Raw genomic sequence first — 15,649 nt, 5'->3', positions numbered from 1 at the left:
GATTTCCTTGAATTGTGAGAAAGGAAATAGAGAAACATTGTTGATCTAGTATTGTGTTATACATTAGTGACTGGCATGAGCATAGAATTTTTTACATCTAATTACTCGACTTATTGTACTGTTACAATGCTTACAATTTAACCAGTACATACACTGATTACTCTCCTAATAATATGTACAAATACCTACAATACTGATTTAGGTAGAAAAAATTGAGAGCATTACATAAAAGGATTATTAACTAGTTTTTCATGAAGTATGATTTACTCAAAAAGCTATGCTTCATACTAAAAGTCAGAGACACATAAAAGTATAATAAACTGGTGTTCTGTAAAGTATGATTTACACATAAAGTGAGTTAAGTCATAAGTGCAAAACATCAGATGAGTGTGAACCAACATATGAGATTACACTCTCCCCCACCTTTCAAAGTGTGGTGAATGGGTTTAACTGTACATTAAATTTTGATTTTTTTTTTTTCAGAAATGAAAGTCAGTTTATTTTGTAATCCACTTAACTGAAGAACTGTCATCGCAAAGTATGGTACAAGCATGGAAACTGGAATGGACTGAATGGACTCCACTGTAATTGTAACAAAAGTGTGAGTGCCTCAAATAATAGTGAAATGTTTGCTCAGGGAATTTTAAGGAGATATAATAAGTTACAGGGTTGGGAAAAGAAACTTGAATTCCAGCTTGCCCATTGTACAGGTAACTTAAGATGTAGTAAGTTCAACTCTACGAGCTGAGGGAGTTTATTTTTATTAATTTCAGTAAGTCATTTTCTTTACAACTTTCATACAACTTCTATAATTTAAAACTAACTTTAGTTTTGAGGCCGGGTGGTCTAATGGTCTGGGTTTGAACCCTGGCTGGGTACTTTGTGTTGTGTTCTTGGGCAAGACTCTTTAATCTCACAGTGCCTCTGTCCACCCAGATGTACAAATGGATAATGGGGAATTTGATGCTGGGGATAGCCCCTCGATGAACTAGCATTTCATCCAAGGGGGGGATTTCTAGTCATTTCATGCTACAGAAACCAGCTTAAGCTCCGGCCTGATGGGCTACTTGGCTTGTATGCAGACCTTACCTTTCTTACCATTACAATAAGTTAGTAAAATGTGATTGAACCTCCCTGAGAGAAGCCTTGTATAAGCTGGTCTATATACCACCTCTTCAAAGTGTCTTGATTTAAGTACATTGTTAGTGTCCAACTTCCCCTCATCAACATGGAATGATCAATGACCAGATATAGAAAGTTTAACTCTGTGAGTTGAAGGAATTTATTTTTTTACTTTAGGGGTCATTTTCTTTAAAACTGCCGTAGTTTTAAACTAACTTTAGATTTGATGCATGCCTGGTAGTCTAATGGCTTAGTGTGCTGAACACTGGTTGAAGCAGTCTGTGTTTGAACATGGGCTCCACAATGTCCCTAGAAAGCAAGCTGGTCTCTTCGTTGTGTTCTTGTGCAAGACTCCGTACTCTCACTGTGCCTCTCTCTGTCATTGTGTATATTTTGAATGGTTGGCACCAGTGAATTAAATGCTGGGATAACCATGATGAAAAGCTATGGTTTGATAAGATCGTGCTCTGCCACAAGACTCAAATACACGCTACATCTCTCTTAATCTTGGACATATTTCACTGGCCAGTTAACCTTGAGCAGTCTGTCACATTTCCTTAGATTATAAATTATTTCTCTCTGCACGTTGCATTTTGTTTTGTTTGTTTTTTTTTTCAGAATAATTATCATGGTTTGGTATGGACTGCAATAGGTTTTTTCAAGTGAAATTCAAATGCATAGAAGCAGGCTTAACTTTGTAAACTGTGATAGCTATGCAAGTGTGCAGCATGCAAAGAAAATTGTGTCTGATAGCTTAGGACCAGTAGATTCCTTCACTTGCATGAAGTGCCTTGGAAACTCTTTGAGCATGTTCAAATAACAGAAGTGCTGAAAGACATGAAATTTTGTGGGGCTTGTAAGAATGGCTATGATGCACTAGTATATACATCATAGTCACGGATGGACCATTATTTTGTGGAGGAGGGGAGGTGGGGTTTGGGCAATATTCTGGAGCATGAACATTTTCTTCTCGCCTTTAGATTGTGCATTTTTTTTTCGGGGTGGGAAGGGGGGGCAATAGATTGTGCGAGAGTTTTTTAAAAGCAAACACAGGACCTGTATAGTAGAAAGCACTTGCTCAATTTTTTTTGTTTTTTTTCAGTGGCACAATGTTTTTTCAGCTGTCTTAAATGTAGCTGTGCAGGAATTTTTTTTGGAAATTGCCCAGCTCCCACCCTCCTCCCCCACCCTCCCCGCTCAAAAAAGTTATGGTCTATCCCTTAGAGCCTGCATAAAGAGCAAGCCAAAAATTTGGTTTCCTTTGCACCCTAGTTTGTCTTAAATTTTCACCAAATCTTCTTAGATAGCCAAAATAGAGGAGTGGCACATTTACTTCATTTTGAAAACTTGTGAAAAGTACTATCTGCAATAAATTGTAGTCCAGCTCATGTGTCAGACAACCGTATTGTAGCTTGGAGGTTAGGCAAAGCTGGTACTAAAATTTAAATCATCTATAACCTGCAATGAAAAAAGACTTTCAATTTACCATTGCTACCAATAAACATAATTACACAGTAACAAAAAATAAATCGAAGTTACAAAGAAATCGCATTAAATGAAGTTGATTAAACAATTATTATTGGAAAAAGAAAGAAAAGAATAATGTGGCGCAGTGGTGTCATGGTTAGTGTACTCGGTTCCAGATTGAGCAATCTGGATTTGAGCCCTGGCTGAGGACATTGCATTGTGTTCTTTGGCACGACACTTTACTCTTACAGTGCCTCTCTCCTCCCAGGTGTATAAATGGGTACTGGCCACCTTAATGCTGGGGGTAACCCTGCGATGGACTAGCATCCCATCCAGGGCGGAATAGAAATATTCCTAATTGCTTTATGCTACAGAAACTAAGATAAGCTGCGGCCTGATGGGCCACTTGGCTCGTATGCAGACTCTACTTCTCACCTTTACCAATTCAAAAATAATAAAAAGATATTTCATTATTTTGCAGTAAAGTCCTACGTCTTGTTCCTTTACTAGTCATTTACTGTATTTAAATTTAATGCGCTAAAATGTTTAAACATTTTACTTTATCGTGTTGTTAGCAATCTAATTCTATTTCATAACAGTGATGTGTGAGAGTTCTTTTTCATGATCTTTTAATTTGTTTAGTTAGTAAATCAGCTTAAAGTAAACCGGATGAAAACAAAAAAAAACAAGAAGATCTTTCAGATCTTATAACCGCGCTTTTAAAATTAAACTGTTTTCTTAGCACTACAATCGCAATGCAGTGTGAGAGTCCCCTTTTTTGCGTTTTGAAATCTCTGTGCACTTCATGCTTGGAATGTGGTGGTGCCCTTTGTTATTATAGCAGTCCATCGAAAGTCATTTTATTTACGCTAGATGATATAAAACGATGTTTAAAAATAACTTTGAAGTGCAATTTCTGTAATATTTCTTAAGGACATGCACAATATGGTGACAGCAACAATGGATAGAAATTTAATGCTAAATCGCTACAATACATATGAAGTTTCCATGTATCACAGATGACATTGTAAGATTGTAAATGTGTAGTTTTGCCTATAGGCAACCTTCAAAGCAAGTGTTACGAGTGAAGACAGTGAAGTGTAGACAATAAAGACAGTGAACCACACCCCCTACAGTGAAAAGACAACACCGAGTAGGACTGGCTGCGTAATAACATCAACTGAACAATTGTGAACATAGCAATACAGGTTAATGGATTACAACAGAATGCAAACAGCTGCTTTGGAGATGAAGATTGCAGTTGAGACACCCCTTAGAGAGTATTCTAATTAGCACAATGGTGATAAGACAAGTGCGCCGTTGGTGTGGAGTGAACAAATTCCAATTGAAATTTAAAGATAATTGCAGGCAGGAGCGCAAAGAAGTGATAAGGTCGGCAACTCACGTTAAGTTGCAGAGGATTTGGAAGGGTTTTATTATGCCATTGAAGCTGCTACTGAAAATGGATTCAATCCGGAAGACACTTGAAATAGCAAATGCGTAAAGAGGAGTTATAGCGCGCTTTCGAGATTACTTGTTTATCGCATGAAGATCTAGGGTGATAGAATTCACTGATTAGGTGAATTATTGCTTAAAAGATTTCACCAGGCTTCAAAACAAATTGTAATGAAACTTTGTCCAAACAGTTGAGATATGGATTTCTAATGCTGCTTTGTTTAAGTTTGTCACCCTTCCGTGTAGGTTAAAATGCACTACTTGAAAGGCGGGGAAACTCTGGGGGTGGGCCTTGAAACTATGTACTTCTGTGTTTCTTTACATAATCTAACCATCAGCACCAGTCAGAACACCCGCTCACCACAGTATCATTTGGTCATTATGTGCAGATAATTATAGCTTAATCCTTTTAAATGGCTGGTGTTAAATAAGGACTTTAGGTGATTTTATTTTTGGGATAATTTGCACAACGAATAGTAGATCTAAACTTCAAGGGATTGTTGTCCAAATCAAAAAGCTTTTTAACACTTTCTCGAATTGAATTAGTGGGCCTGTTTTCAACTTATTTTTAAGATGTTCCATTAACTGTCAATTCAATTTTAAAAGAATGAACAACATTTCTCCTATTAGACATATCTACAGGCAGTTGACTTTGAAGACAAGTTCTAATGAGGCATAAACCAAAAAATCTGATATGAAATTGATCCCTGTCAATAACAGCTTTTAAAAATATAATTGTAAAATAGCTTTGCTGTGTGTAGAGTGTTAACCATGGATGTTGTTATCGAAAGGTGAGTTGTTAGTGTGCAGTTTATAAAATATTGTGCAGTTTTCATTAGGGCGAACAGGACATATATTGCATGATGGAAAATAGCTGAATTGATTGTTATGAGCTAGTACAAGTAGTGTGGAAAGCGTCAGCAATTATTTCAGATCGCGATGAAAGTTGATTGATAATCACACTGCGCGATGCTCACCGGTAAACCACTTTTAGCCGGTTTCAGTTAGATTTCATTGAAATCAAATAAGTAGAGCGGACTTACAAAAAGGGTAACAATGCCGATGATCTAAACAGTGCAATGACAAAGTATTACGCGAAGGAGCGCTCGATTTGTTGAGATGATAAAAAAAGGCTGCACTGAACAGGGATTTCTTCACAGAAAACGTGTTGTAGTTATAAGCGGTACTAATGAGCATTTTGTAACAGAAGTTGTAGGTTTTGTCAGGGATGATCAGTATTGCATGTCTGTAATGATGCACTTAACTTTGAATCGAAGACGCAAATTGTGATATGACATCATGAATGTGCTACATTAGCAAATTATGGATCTTTAGGAACATGCTATTTTCAAGAAAGTATGGGGTAAGGGGTGGAATGCAACAAACAAAACTTAAAAGTATAAATTTCTCAATCTTTGTTGTTTTTGTATTCCATTTATCGTTTTCTTTTATAAGTGTAAGAATTGGCGGGAAAAATTCAGGTCACGTGACCCTCGTGACCCCTAGAAAAATACAAGAACTTTCAGGTATATGGACAGTAAGAGTTAAGGTATACTAGAGCTGTATTGTTAATGCTGTTATTCTAAATGTGGAAGCAGTCCATGGAACTGAACCATTAAACTTCCTATAAGGTTGGATGGATGCTCCGCCCAACTAGTATTGTTTTTTTCAGACTCTTGGGGATGTGGTTGGTAAAAAATGCAGACCCCTTAATCTGGGCCCCGTACTGGACAGCGTTCTGGCCCTCCTTATTTTTTCTTATCGAAAATACCGGCTCTATTTAGTCAGTGGGCAGAATGTGAAGAAACAGTGAATTCACGCAGTGTTGTGAGTGATATTATGGAATAATGAGAAGTTTGCCTATTATGTCATTTATGATCAAACAAAAAGTCTCCAACAGTGTTCACAGATTCATTCATTGATCTGCATGTCTTGTTACTTTAACAAATTGCCACTTCCCTTTGAAATACACTTCTGTGCTTTGCGGAGGTCGATAAAAATTTTTCCTTGTAAGCTGAACGATCGCTTGCTGTTAAGGTTATGGTTGAGGCATCAATTCATTCCTTGCAAACTTCACTGATATGGTATAGCAGAAGGATATTAGGAAAAAGTGGAAATAAGCTGTGGTAATAAAACTGTATGGAACTGTATTTACAATTCACAATTTTAAGTAGAAGATTATGCACTTGTTTGAACCGGTCTAGGTTCAAGGAAATGCGGACTATAGCTGCCACTAACTTTTTTCCGGTAATCTCATTAATGGTAATTGATAACTTAGAAGTAAGTTGGTGACTGGTAACTATTTGTCAATGTTTTGTTAACTTAAAAGCTAATGTTTAAACAATTGTCAATTGAGTTTAGGGGTCGTACATAGCTATCTGAACAACACCTCGATACTTCCAATGTTTGCGCTGTCTGCGCTGATCGTACAAAGAAAGAATTTCATTTATGAGAAGTTTTGGTTTTTTCAGCAGAGAAAGAAAAATGATCTTCAGATAAAAATGTTTGGTCTGTGGGATATTGCTAACTATGCTAAAAGTGTTGCACAGAAATACTAAACGCGATAGAGTGCTGTTAAAGTAAAGTCCTAGTAGCGGGTGTCTGGAAAAGGCGAATAGCGAATAGTTTCGAATACCGAACAGCGAATAGTCTCGAATAGCGAATCGCGAATAGTGCGAATAATTGCGAGCAGTCTCGAATAGTAGTGTATTGTGGCAAATAGTGGCAAATATTGGCATATAGTAACAAATAGGGTACCCAGTATCTCCTGCTAACCTTGTAGCGACTTAGGATGGGTTTTTTTCAGCTAAAAAGCACAGATGCTTATAAGGACAGGTGTTTCTAAACGTAATTTCTTCTGTTTCACCGCTGCAAAAGTGTAAATACGTTTTTATTAGGTTATCTTTGTGTTTTCTGTTTTGTTAATGTCTGCGATGGACAGCCTACTAGCCTGAGTCCGGAGAAGAAAAGGTAATAAACTCACTGAGATTCTGTTGCCTATCTGGATAATTAATTAACAGTGGATATTAGATCTAAAGCGGTAACTGTTGAGGACTATTCGTCAGTATTTGCTACTTTTCACGACTGTTCGCCACTATTCGCACTATTTGAGACTATTGGTACTATTCGGAACTATTCGCTATTCGCTACTATTCGCTTTGCTATTTGAGTTTTCATGACACCCTTTGAGTAGGCGTTTACAAAAAGGACTCCAGTTAGCAGAATAAAGGGAAAGGGATACTAGGCGATGAGTAACTAAATTATAATTAATAACTAAGTGCAGTGGGGAACTAAAGCAAATATTCCTTTTCAGAATGGAGATTTTGACTTTGCAAGAAGACCAGGTGGAGGAGTAAGTGGTAATTCTTGTTAACAATGATGAACGTGCCCTGGCAAACTAACCTTAAGAAAAGGCCAAAAAGATGTGATTCTGTACAGGGTGAAATAGAACAGAAACATAGAACAGAAAATAAAAAGTGCTTGTATTCATTTCAATTTATTGAGAAACGTTTTCTTAATACTGTTTCAATGAAATAAAAAACACTCTAGTAAAAGCAAGGGATTAATGTTTTGTAGAAGTACTAAGTGTAGCACTATATTACAATCAGCAAAGGGCAAGAACAGTACATGCTAGTTATCTACAATTAGGGGATGAGTAGCTAAATAACTTAGTAACTGCACTGAAGAACTAAAACAAAGATTTCTTTTCAGGATGGAATGGGAGACAACCGATGTACAAGAAGTTAGTAAAAATTGAGTTGCACCATATTTCTCTGCAAGAGGCAGTTGTCCCCATTATGTGCTATGAGGAGATGTTGTGAGCTGTTAGAAAGAGGAGCTTGGAAAGAGCGGTTTCTTTAAGATCTTTAGGCAACATATTGTCTTAAACAAATAGTAAAATTTTCCTCCAACTTCCGGCTATACTTATTTTGGAAGGGAGGGAGGGGAAGTGTTGGTAGTTGTTATTTTTGAATCTTTACATTTTATCTACACTTTGTCCCTGATTGCACCTAGGTCTACCTATGAGGATGTGTTAGCGATTAAAGGGGCGCTGTATGAAATTGTAGTCGTTGTGTTAGGGACAGTTGATAACCTTGTCAGGAGTGTAAAAGTTTATGGAGACTGACCAATTTGTTTGGGTGTAAATTGTGGGTTTTAAGATGCCAGGGAAAGAAATGTAATGGGAAATATACAGCATATGGTCTCCATTTCCGTTACGAAAATTATAAATAACTTAAAAATTGTGACAATCTCAGGGCTGGATAGGGAGTAGACTTGGCAGGGAGGAGGGATAAGAGTTGGGGTGGGGGTGGAACGGTGAGATATGTTTCAGTGTGCCTTAATGAACTCTTGAACAGAACAACTCATCCAATCCTTTCCTTAGCTCTTTATCTTGTTTTTAGCAACTGAATTCCCAGGCCCCACCAATTGCAATGAGGTCGATGGGTTTGGCCGAACGTGAGACGAGTAAACAAGAAAGATCTTAAAGACTAATTTTTGTACTGATGTACTTGTATTTTAATTTTTTACCGTTTATCCCCAGGACGCCAATGAGGGTTTGCCTCGAGCTTTGGCAGAGGTTATTGCCTCCCTGAACGTAATTAAGATTACTCGGGAAAAAGTGGGTGAGTCTTGGCTTTGTCTACTGAGATGATGAAGCAATTCTTTTCTCTCTTTTCATCTCTTTCAATTAATAATTTGCTTCAAAATTTAAGAGTTCTGGATACAGTCCTGTCATTTTGTGTTTATTAAATAAGTGTACTATCAACCTTGATTGATCTGTATGTTTGCGTTAACAATATTTCTGTGGTCACTTCTATGGGTTAGTGAAATTAGCAATTTTTTTCTGTGTCCTTTGATGGTAAATTTGCGTGCTTTAAAAGTAAAGTTGTAGAAGGATGTTTTTATTTGACTATTTCACTGATAATTTTTGGTTAAATTACCTACAGCTTTTATGTTATCCTGTACCATTTGCCTAATAGGCCCTTTGCAGCTGGGGTCACGTGACCACATTTTTTCTTAAAAAAATTTCTATTATGGGCTATAACTTAAAGAATGCCAGAAATGGAAAGGGCATACTGAAAATACCAAAATGGCCAAGTTTGAGGCCCTCGTCTATAAAGAATGAGATTTTACGACAGTCTGAATTTTTAAAAAATAAGAAGATTTGTATGGAAAAAGTTGTTGGAGAGCAAGGCCTTGCTCTCCAGCAACAATTTCCAAACAAATCCTCTAAATTTTCTGAAAATTCAAACTGTCGTATAAACTTACTCTTTAATGCAAGGGACCTCAAACTTGGCCATTCTGGTATTTTTAACATGCTCTTTCCATTTCTGGCATTCTTTAAGTTATAGCCTATAATAGAAATTTTTAAAAGAAAAAATGTGGTCACATGACCCCATCTGCAAAGGGCCTATTGAATTTGAGGAGGGTGAAGAGGTGAATCAACTACCTTGTAGTCACATATTTCACGAGAAGTGCATCAGCACATGGTTGAAAATGGTAAATGCAATAATATTTGCGTAATTAATAGACAGACAGGCAGATTGACAAACAGACAGGCAATTTATTTCAACACGGTATGTCTTCAATTGCAAAGAATTAAACAAGAAGATCTTTTAGATCTTATAACCGCGCTTTTAAAATTTAACTGTTTGCTTAGCACTACCGTCGGAATGTAGTGCACATTTCAAAGCAGTCATTGATGATTCTTTTCTTACTGTAGACATCACATCACTTGATCAACACAAACTGTATTATTGCACCATCAGTGGTAGCCGTTGACAAATCTCCGATGACGTAATGGTCCTAATCTAGAACTTTCTTCGGGACATGTATGGTCATGAACGATATGAACCACACGATAATAACACTATTAAAAACAGCTTTCTTTCTTTTAAGACATGATTAAATTTGATTGGTGTTTTCCACGAGTAAAGGGCTAGCAAAGTAGTCACACAAGTCATGTAATTTAATAATGAAACTCTATCCCGACCGATGTATCGATTTTGGTCACTCCAGTGGCTACAGATTGAAAATGTGACAGAAAATTGGCGTTACTTTCGATTCTCACCAAATTTGGACAGTGGGAAGATCTCATCATTAGCCAATTACAGGCCATTTTTCAGCTCTTTTCGTCACATCCTCCCCCCTCGGGAGAATTTTGTCAAGTTAGCTAATTTAGTATGCAAGCCACCGTAATGGTGGTCACTGTCGGCGAAATGTTTATTTGCTCAAAATTGGGGCAAAATCTTTCAGAGATGGAAGTGAGGACATTTGTAAGGATACAGAAAGTAATATGGGACCAGTTGGTGGCTTCTAAGGCTGAATTTATCCAGAAGTAAGCTGTATTTTCGTTTTCGTGCCGAAAGCCACGCGGTGAAATATTATCGGTTTGTTCTGCTGTCTTGTTCTGTTTTTTCTCTTGGTCATTTTTTAGCCCGCCCAGGCCATTCTTTCGTCTAAATGAGTTGAAAAAAGTTCGAAAAAGATGTTCCCATTCAAGTTTAAGCTCTCAGGCGATAATTCTGGAGTTTTTTGGCCGAAACGTCGGCTTTGTTGTGTTCGTGTTTTTCGGTTGCTATGGGCGACCGTTGCTCTCTTTGTTAGGTCAAGTCTGGGGAGTGAGGTCACAAAAAAAATTCTAATTGATTCTGGTGTTGTTCGATTTCGCTGAAATTTTAGCACGATAAAGCTGGATTGTTAAGGAATAGATTTACCTTCTGCCGATGTGTGACCAGTAGCTATTAACGCTAAAGTGATATCGCTTCGATGTCAGGGTTTTGAAGAGATTTTTTTGCAACGTGTAGGTTCGGCGTGATTTTGTAATCTGAGATTTCTGTTGACCCTGAAGAAACAAGGTTTGGCGAGTAAAAATTACAGATTGTGTAATTCAAAGTTGGCCGAGTGGAGATCTGCGTCTGGTCTCCGACAAAAAAAATATAAAAAAAAATAAACCAAGGGTAGAACATGAACCGCACTCGGCCCATGGCCGCGCGGTTAATTATAAAGATAATTATTAATCCGAAGAGTTGTTACAGTAAAGTTTTTAATTGTAACATTTCCTGACTGACTGACTGATTGTGAGCCATTAAGTTAGTTTTATTTGTAGCCTTAAACTTTTTTTCATGATAGGAAAATACAGTTTATTTTGTGCATTCTCGTGTAAACAAATGAGGCGAAATACAACCCTTTGGCAGATAATCAACAGACTATTTGAACATAGTTTGAGTTTCCTTGGCACTGAGCGAGGATTCATGCGAAGAAAGTAGTGTTGATAAGGCACACTGAAGGGGGGAGGCTGAACTTTGTGGCAAATAAAAGTTGATTAAACTCTTTGGACTTTTGTTGTCAATACAGTATGTGTTGTCTCGCTGATCTAGCGGGAGCATGTTTTCTTAAAATTCCTGATAGAGGCCTTTTTTTGTGGAATGTAGTGGAAAAAAAGTTGAAGTACTAGACAGGGTTAAATTTCTGATGGCTGCAAATTCAATATCTATAAGGGGGAGAGTTGTATTTAAGATTAAAGACGCTTTCTTTTCTTTGTAGCACGCCACTTGTCCAATGTGTCGGGATGAATTGCTGCGATAAAGAAATACTGAAATTATTGTAAATAATTATTGTAAATAATGTTAGGAACAACTAAATTGTAAATAATGTTAGTATTGTAAGTTTTGTTAGCATAGTTAAATTGTAAGTTATGTTAACATTGTAAGTACTAGGCAATTTTTGTATGTAATGTAATGTAAGTTATTGCATTAATCACAAAAAAAAACTGTACATTTAATTTCAACTGTAGGTCAGGAAGTTAGTTAAAAATGAAATTATTAGAAGTAAAGTGCTATTTTTTTCACCCATCACTTTTTTTGACTGTTAAATGGTGTCGCTTTCACTTGTATATGTAGCAGCTGCCTAAGAAGTGAAAAGAAGTTACATTATGGTTTGTTCAAACTCAGATAGTAGTACAGTGTTTTATACTGAATGAACAAAATGGTATAGATTTTAGTTGCAGATGAGATCTTAAAGATGCCATTTTTTTGTAAAGTCTGTTGAATTCAAAAATCAAATTATTATATTTATTAGCATTTCTTGTTTGCCATCTTTTTTGTTACCATCAGCAGCGATTGTTACTGATCTTTTTTTAAAACTTTACGGTGCCCATTACATTTTTTCCTGTCACCTCCCCACTAGGTAAAACAATTGCATATCTCGCACTTGTTTTGCATGCACACTATGCCATCTGCAGGTACATGTTTACAGTTGAATTTTAGGATAATTTTCAACAGATAACAGCAAGTCAGCCTAGTAATATGCTACTATTTTGGAATTCCTGGTTTAAGTACAAGTTCATTAAACTTGATCTGGTCATAGTAGGAAAATTTTGCTTTCAATTTAGTCGTGTACTAGGTAGCATAGTTGATTGCTTCACTGTTCACCCTAGCGTATGCGTGGCACTTAAACCATACCTTGCCTGATGTGCAGAACATGTGCGTACTAACGAAAGTAGGCATTGTCTTTAAAAGCATCATAGTTATGAAAAAAGATAATTCAATCTAATATACTAGTACATTTACCTTATCCCAGTACAGATGGTGGTTTTTGATCTTTTCGTAGAGTTTCTTAATGGCCTATAGATAATAGATAAAATATAGTGCATGTTTACTAGAGAGCTGATATATGCTCAACTAATGTATCAATATTGTTTGATATTGAAAAATATAAAATATGTAATGTGCAGTGTTTTTCATTTTGAGTTGATATGTATCTAATACTTGAAGTAAATGGATTGAATTAAACAAATTAATGTTCTTACCTTTTTGCATTCTCCAGATATAATTTTATTCTGTACAGGATCATCTGTTGAAGTCTGTTGTATAACAGTATCAAACTGTTAATTAAAAGTGATGATTATTTGGGTATGGCATGGTATAGAAAAAAGAAAATGATTACATTGAAAGTATTTACTAAAAAGTTTTTTAATATTTACCATTTTCCACAAGGGTTCCATAGAATCAAATATGTTAGTGATATTGATTACATGATTTTTGGCCCACGTGTAGTCAGCCGCTATGGTGTTATCTAAAAAATAAATGTTGACATCATTTAGCTGTAAGTGTCAGTAAGCTACTATTAATTGATGCATCTATTTAGCATATGGTAAATGGTACATATTGAGAACTTTGCAGTTTTGGAAAATACATAGAAGTTAAAATATTTCATTAATGAAGTAAGTTAATTTTGCAGATGTTATTTTCACATCTAGTCCTTTTGATATTTCATCTGTGTTTGTGTGGTGGAGTTGAGAATAGTTAATTTGTCAACTTATGGCAAGTGCACAGTAATGTATTCTATGTCTATTACTGTTCTGACTGTTTGAAATGCCTGAAATGTAGCCAATAATTATTTTTGTCAAATATGACAGTTTAGATGTAGTGCTTAATTTTGTTACTTTGATATTTTTTTTTTTTTTTTTTACAAAATGTACTCATGGAAAATATTAGACTTGAGCTTAAAGCTACTTCATGGTTGTTGAATTATTTTATTGGTAACTATCAATAGTTAGTGTTTTAATGTTTAATTACCTTGTAACACCTTGTGTGAGATGTAATCTACAACACAAATTCAAAGTAAAGTTAATTTTCTTACAGTTCTGAGTTTATAGTACTGCTAGTCACAAGAAACTTTACTATCGATCAGAATTTATTATTTTGCAATTAAAAATTTTTAAAAGTTATAGTCATAGATTTTATACTTATAAGGTTTTGACATGTGCCTTGGAGCATTACGTTTTTGGTGTCTGTACTGTTTTTCTGAAATAAAGTTGATGTTGATATTAGTAAATTTGTGCGCTTTTGTGCTGCAATTCTGATTAGTCATGGTTTATGTACTTGCAGGGAATTTTTGAATAAAAGATGATACATTTCTATTCTTTAGTGTTTGGCAAAGCTGAGCTTATGCATTTTGTAAATCTTTCCAGTTTAACATAGTAGTTTGGAGAGTCTATTCCTTCATGACTTTTCAATGGCCTTCCCTGGGGTTACAGTGACAATGGGTACCATGCGGAATTGTGTAGTGTGTTGTTCCAGTAATGTCCATATTTGTGCCACAGAAGGGATTTGAAATTCTTGGCGCAAGGAGGGTTCTCGAAGGGTACAGAGTTTAAGAAAATTTATGAAGCATAATTGAAAGTATTAGAATGTTGGGCTTGGGGTGTGATGAAACATTTCTTTCATGGGGAGTGTATTGATAATATACAGAACTATATACAATAATGTTTAGAAGCCAATTTTCAACATGTAAAGTTGAAAAATATCTGTATTATTTGATTTCGGTAGATTTTATTGAAAACAATAGATGTACTTACGCTGGTGTCGTGTTGTCATCTGGGCATCATGATCTAAAACAAGATCAGTAATTTATGCTGCTGTTACTTGTACTTAAAATTGTAAGTTGTGCAATGTTGAGTTTTATATATAGTTTGACAAAAAGTTCAAAATTAATTACAAAAATTGATAGATATTTTAATTGAAGGTTTTGTTTCTTTTGTCATATTAGAAATGATGTTGCAGGTATTTTTGCACTTTAATATATTAGGTATTGATTTTCTCTTGTGGTTCTGAGTTGCAAATTAGTCTCACTTTACATTTATGGAGGTGAAAATGGGTATTATTGTGAACTATGATGAATCGTTTTTATTACTTGTGAAATGTGAAATCGCTATTTTTTTTCTTTTAGAATTGTTATTTGTATATTAGCTATTGATTGTTATTTTCTAAAATGCACTGTTTTGTTTTCCATGAAGTTTGAAGTGCCAATATTGTTTTTTTTTGTGAATTGTTTATGTGTCCTTTTTCGTAAAATTTGACCTATAGCTTGCTCCCTGAAAAGGCCTACTGTGGGACCTTAAGTCGGTGTAACTTAAGGCATCTCTGGGCGATTTAAGGCACCTTTAGGCGACTTAAGCAAAATTGGCAAGAAAAGCATTGCGACTTTAGGCAACTTAAGGCGAGTTAAGGCAACTTAAGGAGACTTAAGGTGACTTAAGGTTACTTGAGGAGACCTTATTTCACTTGAGTGATATAAATTTAAACTTAGCAACAGTCTCTCCATATATCTTTTGCAATAACCCAATATTGTACCAATACTGGTATATAATTAAGTCACCACAGTCTCAAATATCCAAGGTCGGGTTGTTCAAAGCCTAATTAAACTAACCCAGGATTAGAGAGAATTTTTATTACTTTCAGTTTTGTAACTTTTTGTTCTAGTTTTCTGTTTATGTAGTTTGTCTTTTAGTTTTGAGTTGATTCATTTTAAAACTACACAACTATAAGGAGTGAAAGATATTTCTATACAAAAAAAATATATTAACTGAGTTAGCGCTACCCAGCTTTCGAACAACCCGGGCCAGATTTCAAACCATTAAAAAATAAGTACTATTAAAGAAATAATTACCACAACACTGGTTAGCTCAGTTGGTAGAGTTTCGGACTACCGTGCGAGAGTTTTCGGGTTCGAGCCCCAGACCGGACCAACACTCAGGGTCTTAAAATAACTGAGGAAAATATGCTGGGTTTGCAATGACATCTGCAAATGGTTAGATATT

At 35.7% G+C, this 15,649-nt stretch overlaps 1 protein-coding gene and 1 long non-coding RNA gene across 11 annotated transcripts in view; one reads left to right on the top strand and one right to left on the bottom strand.

The window, feature by feature from the left end:
• Positions 1-576: 576 nt before the first annotated feature.
• LOC145492095 (uncharacterized) lies at positions 577-11,681 on the top strand. 3 transcript variants are annotated; one of them, XR_014049933.1, is made up of 6 exons: positions 577-710; positions 7,358-7,396; positions 7,756-7,786; positions 8,588-8,669; positions 8,994-9,546; positions 11,593-11,679. It is a non-coding gene; the product is annotated as an uncharacterized LOC145492095 (long non-coding RNA). The 3 variants fall into 3 exon arrangements; XR_014049934.1 differs by lacking the exon at positions 577-710 and adding an exon at positions 5,906-6,170; XR_014049935.1 differs by lacking the exon at positions 8,994-9,546 and having other exon boundaries at positions 11,593-11,681.
• LOC145492084 (uncharacterized) overlaps positions 11,087-15,649 on the bottom strand; it is an 18,689-nt gene continuing 14,126 nt past the window's right edge. For 2 of the 8 annotated variants that reach the window (XM_081471407.1, XM_081471409.1), the window contains exons 7-8: positions 14,408-14,440; positions 12,829-13,853 (exon numbers count right to left, since the gene is read on the bottom strand). In XM_081471407.1, the coding sequence (XP_081327533.1) occupies positions 13,768-13,853; positions 14,408-14,440 (119 nt within the window). In that variant the 3' untranslated portion in view covers positions 12,829-13,767. Of the gene's footprint in view, positions 11,626-11,882; positions 11,956-12,617; positions 12,672-12,828; positions 13,854-14,407; positions 14,441-15,649 lie in introns of those variants that run through there. The other 6 variants (XM_081471408.1, XM_081471410.1, XM_081471412.1 and 3 more) reach the window with 6 other exon arrangements.

Source organism: Orbicella franksi, chromosome 7 (assembly GCF_964199315.1).
Source record: "Orbicella franksi chromosome 7, jaOrbFran1.1, whole genome shotgun sequence".
In the NCBI taxonomy this organism is placed as follows: domain Eukaryota; kingdom Metazoa; phylum Cnidaria; class Anthozoa; order Scleractinia; family Merulinidae; genus Orbicella; species Orbicella franksi.
The sequence above is the reverse complement of the archived record's forward strand: the minus strand, read 5'-3'. Positions and strand labels throughout refer to the sequence as shown.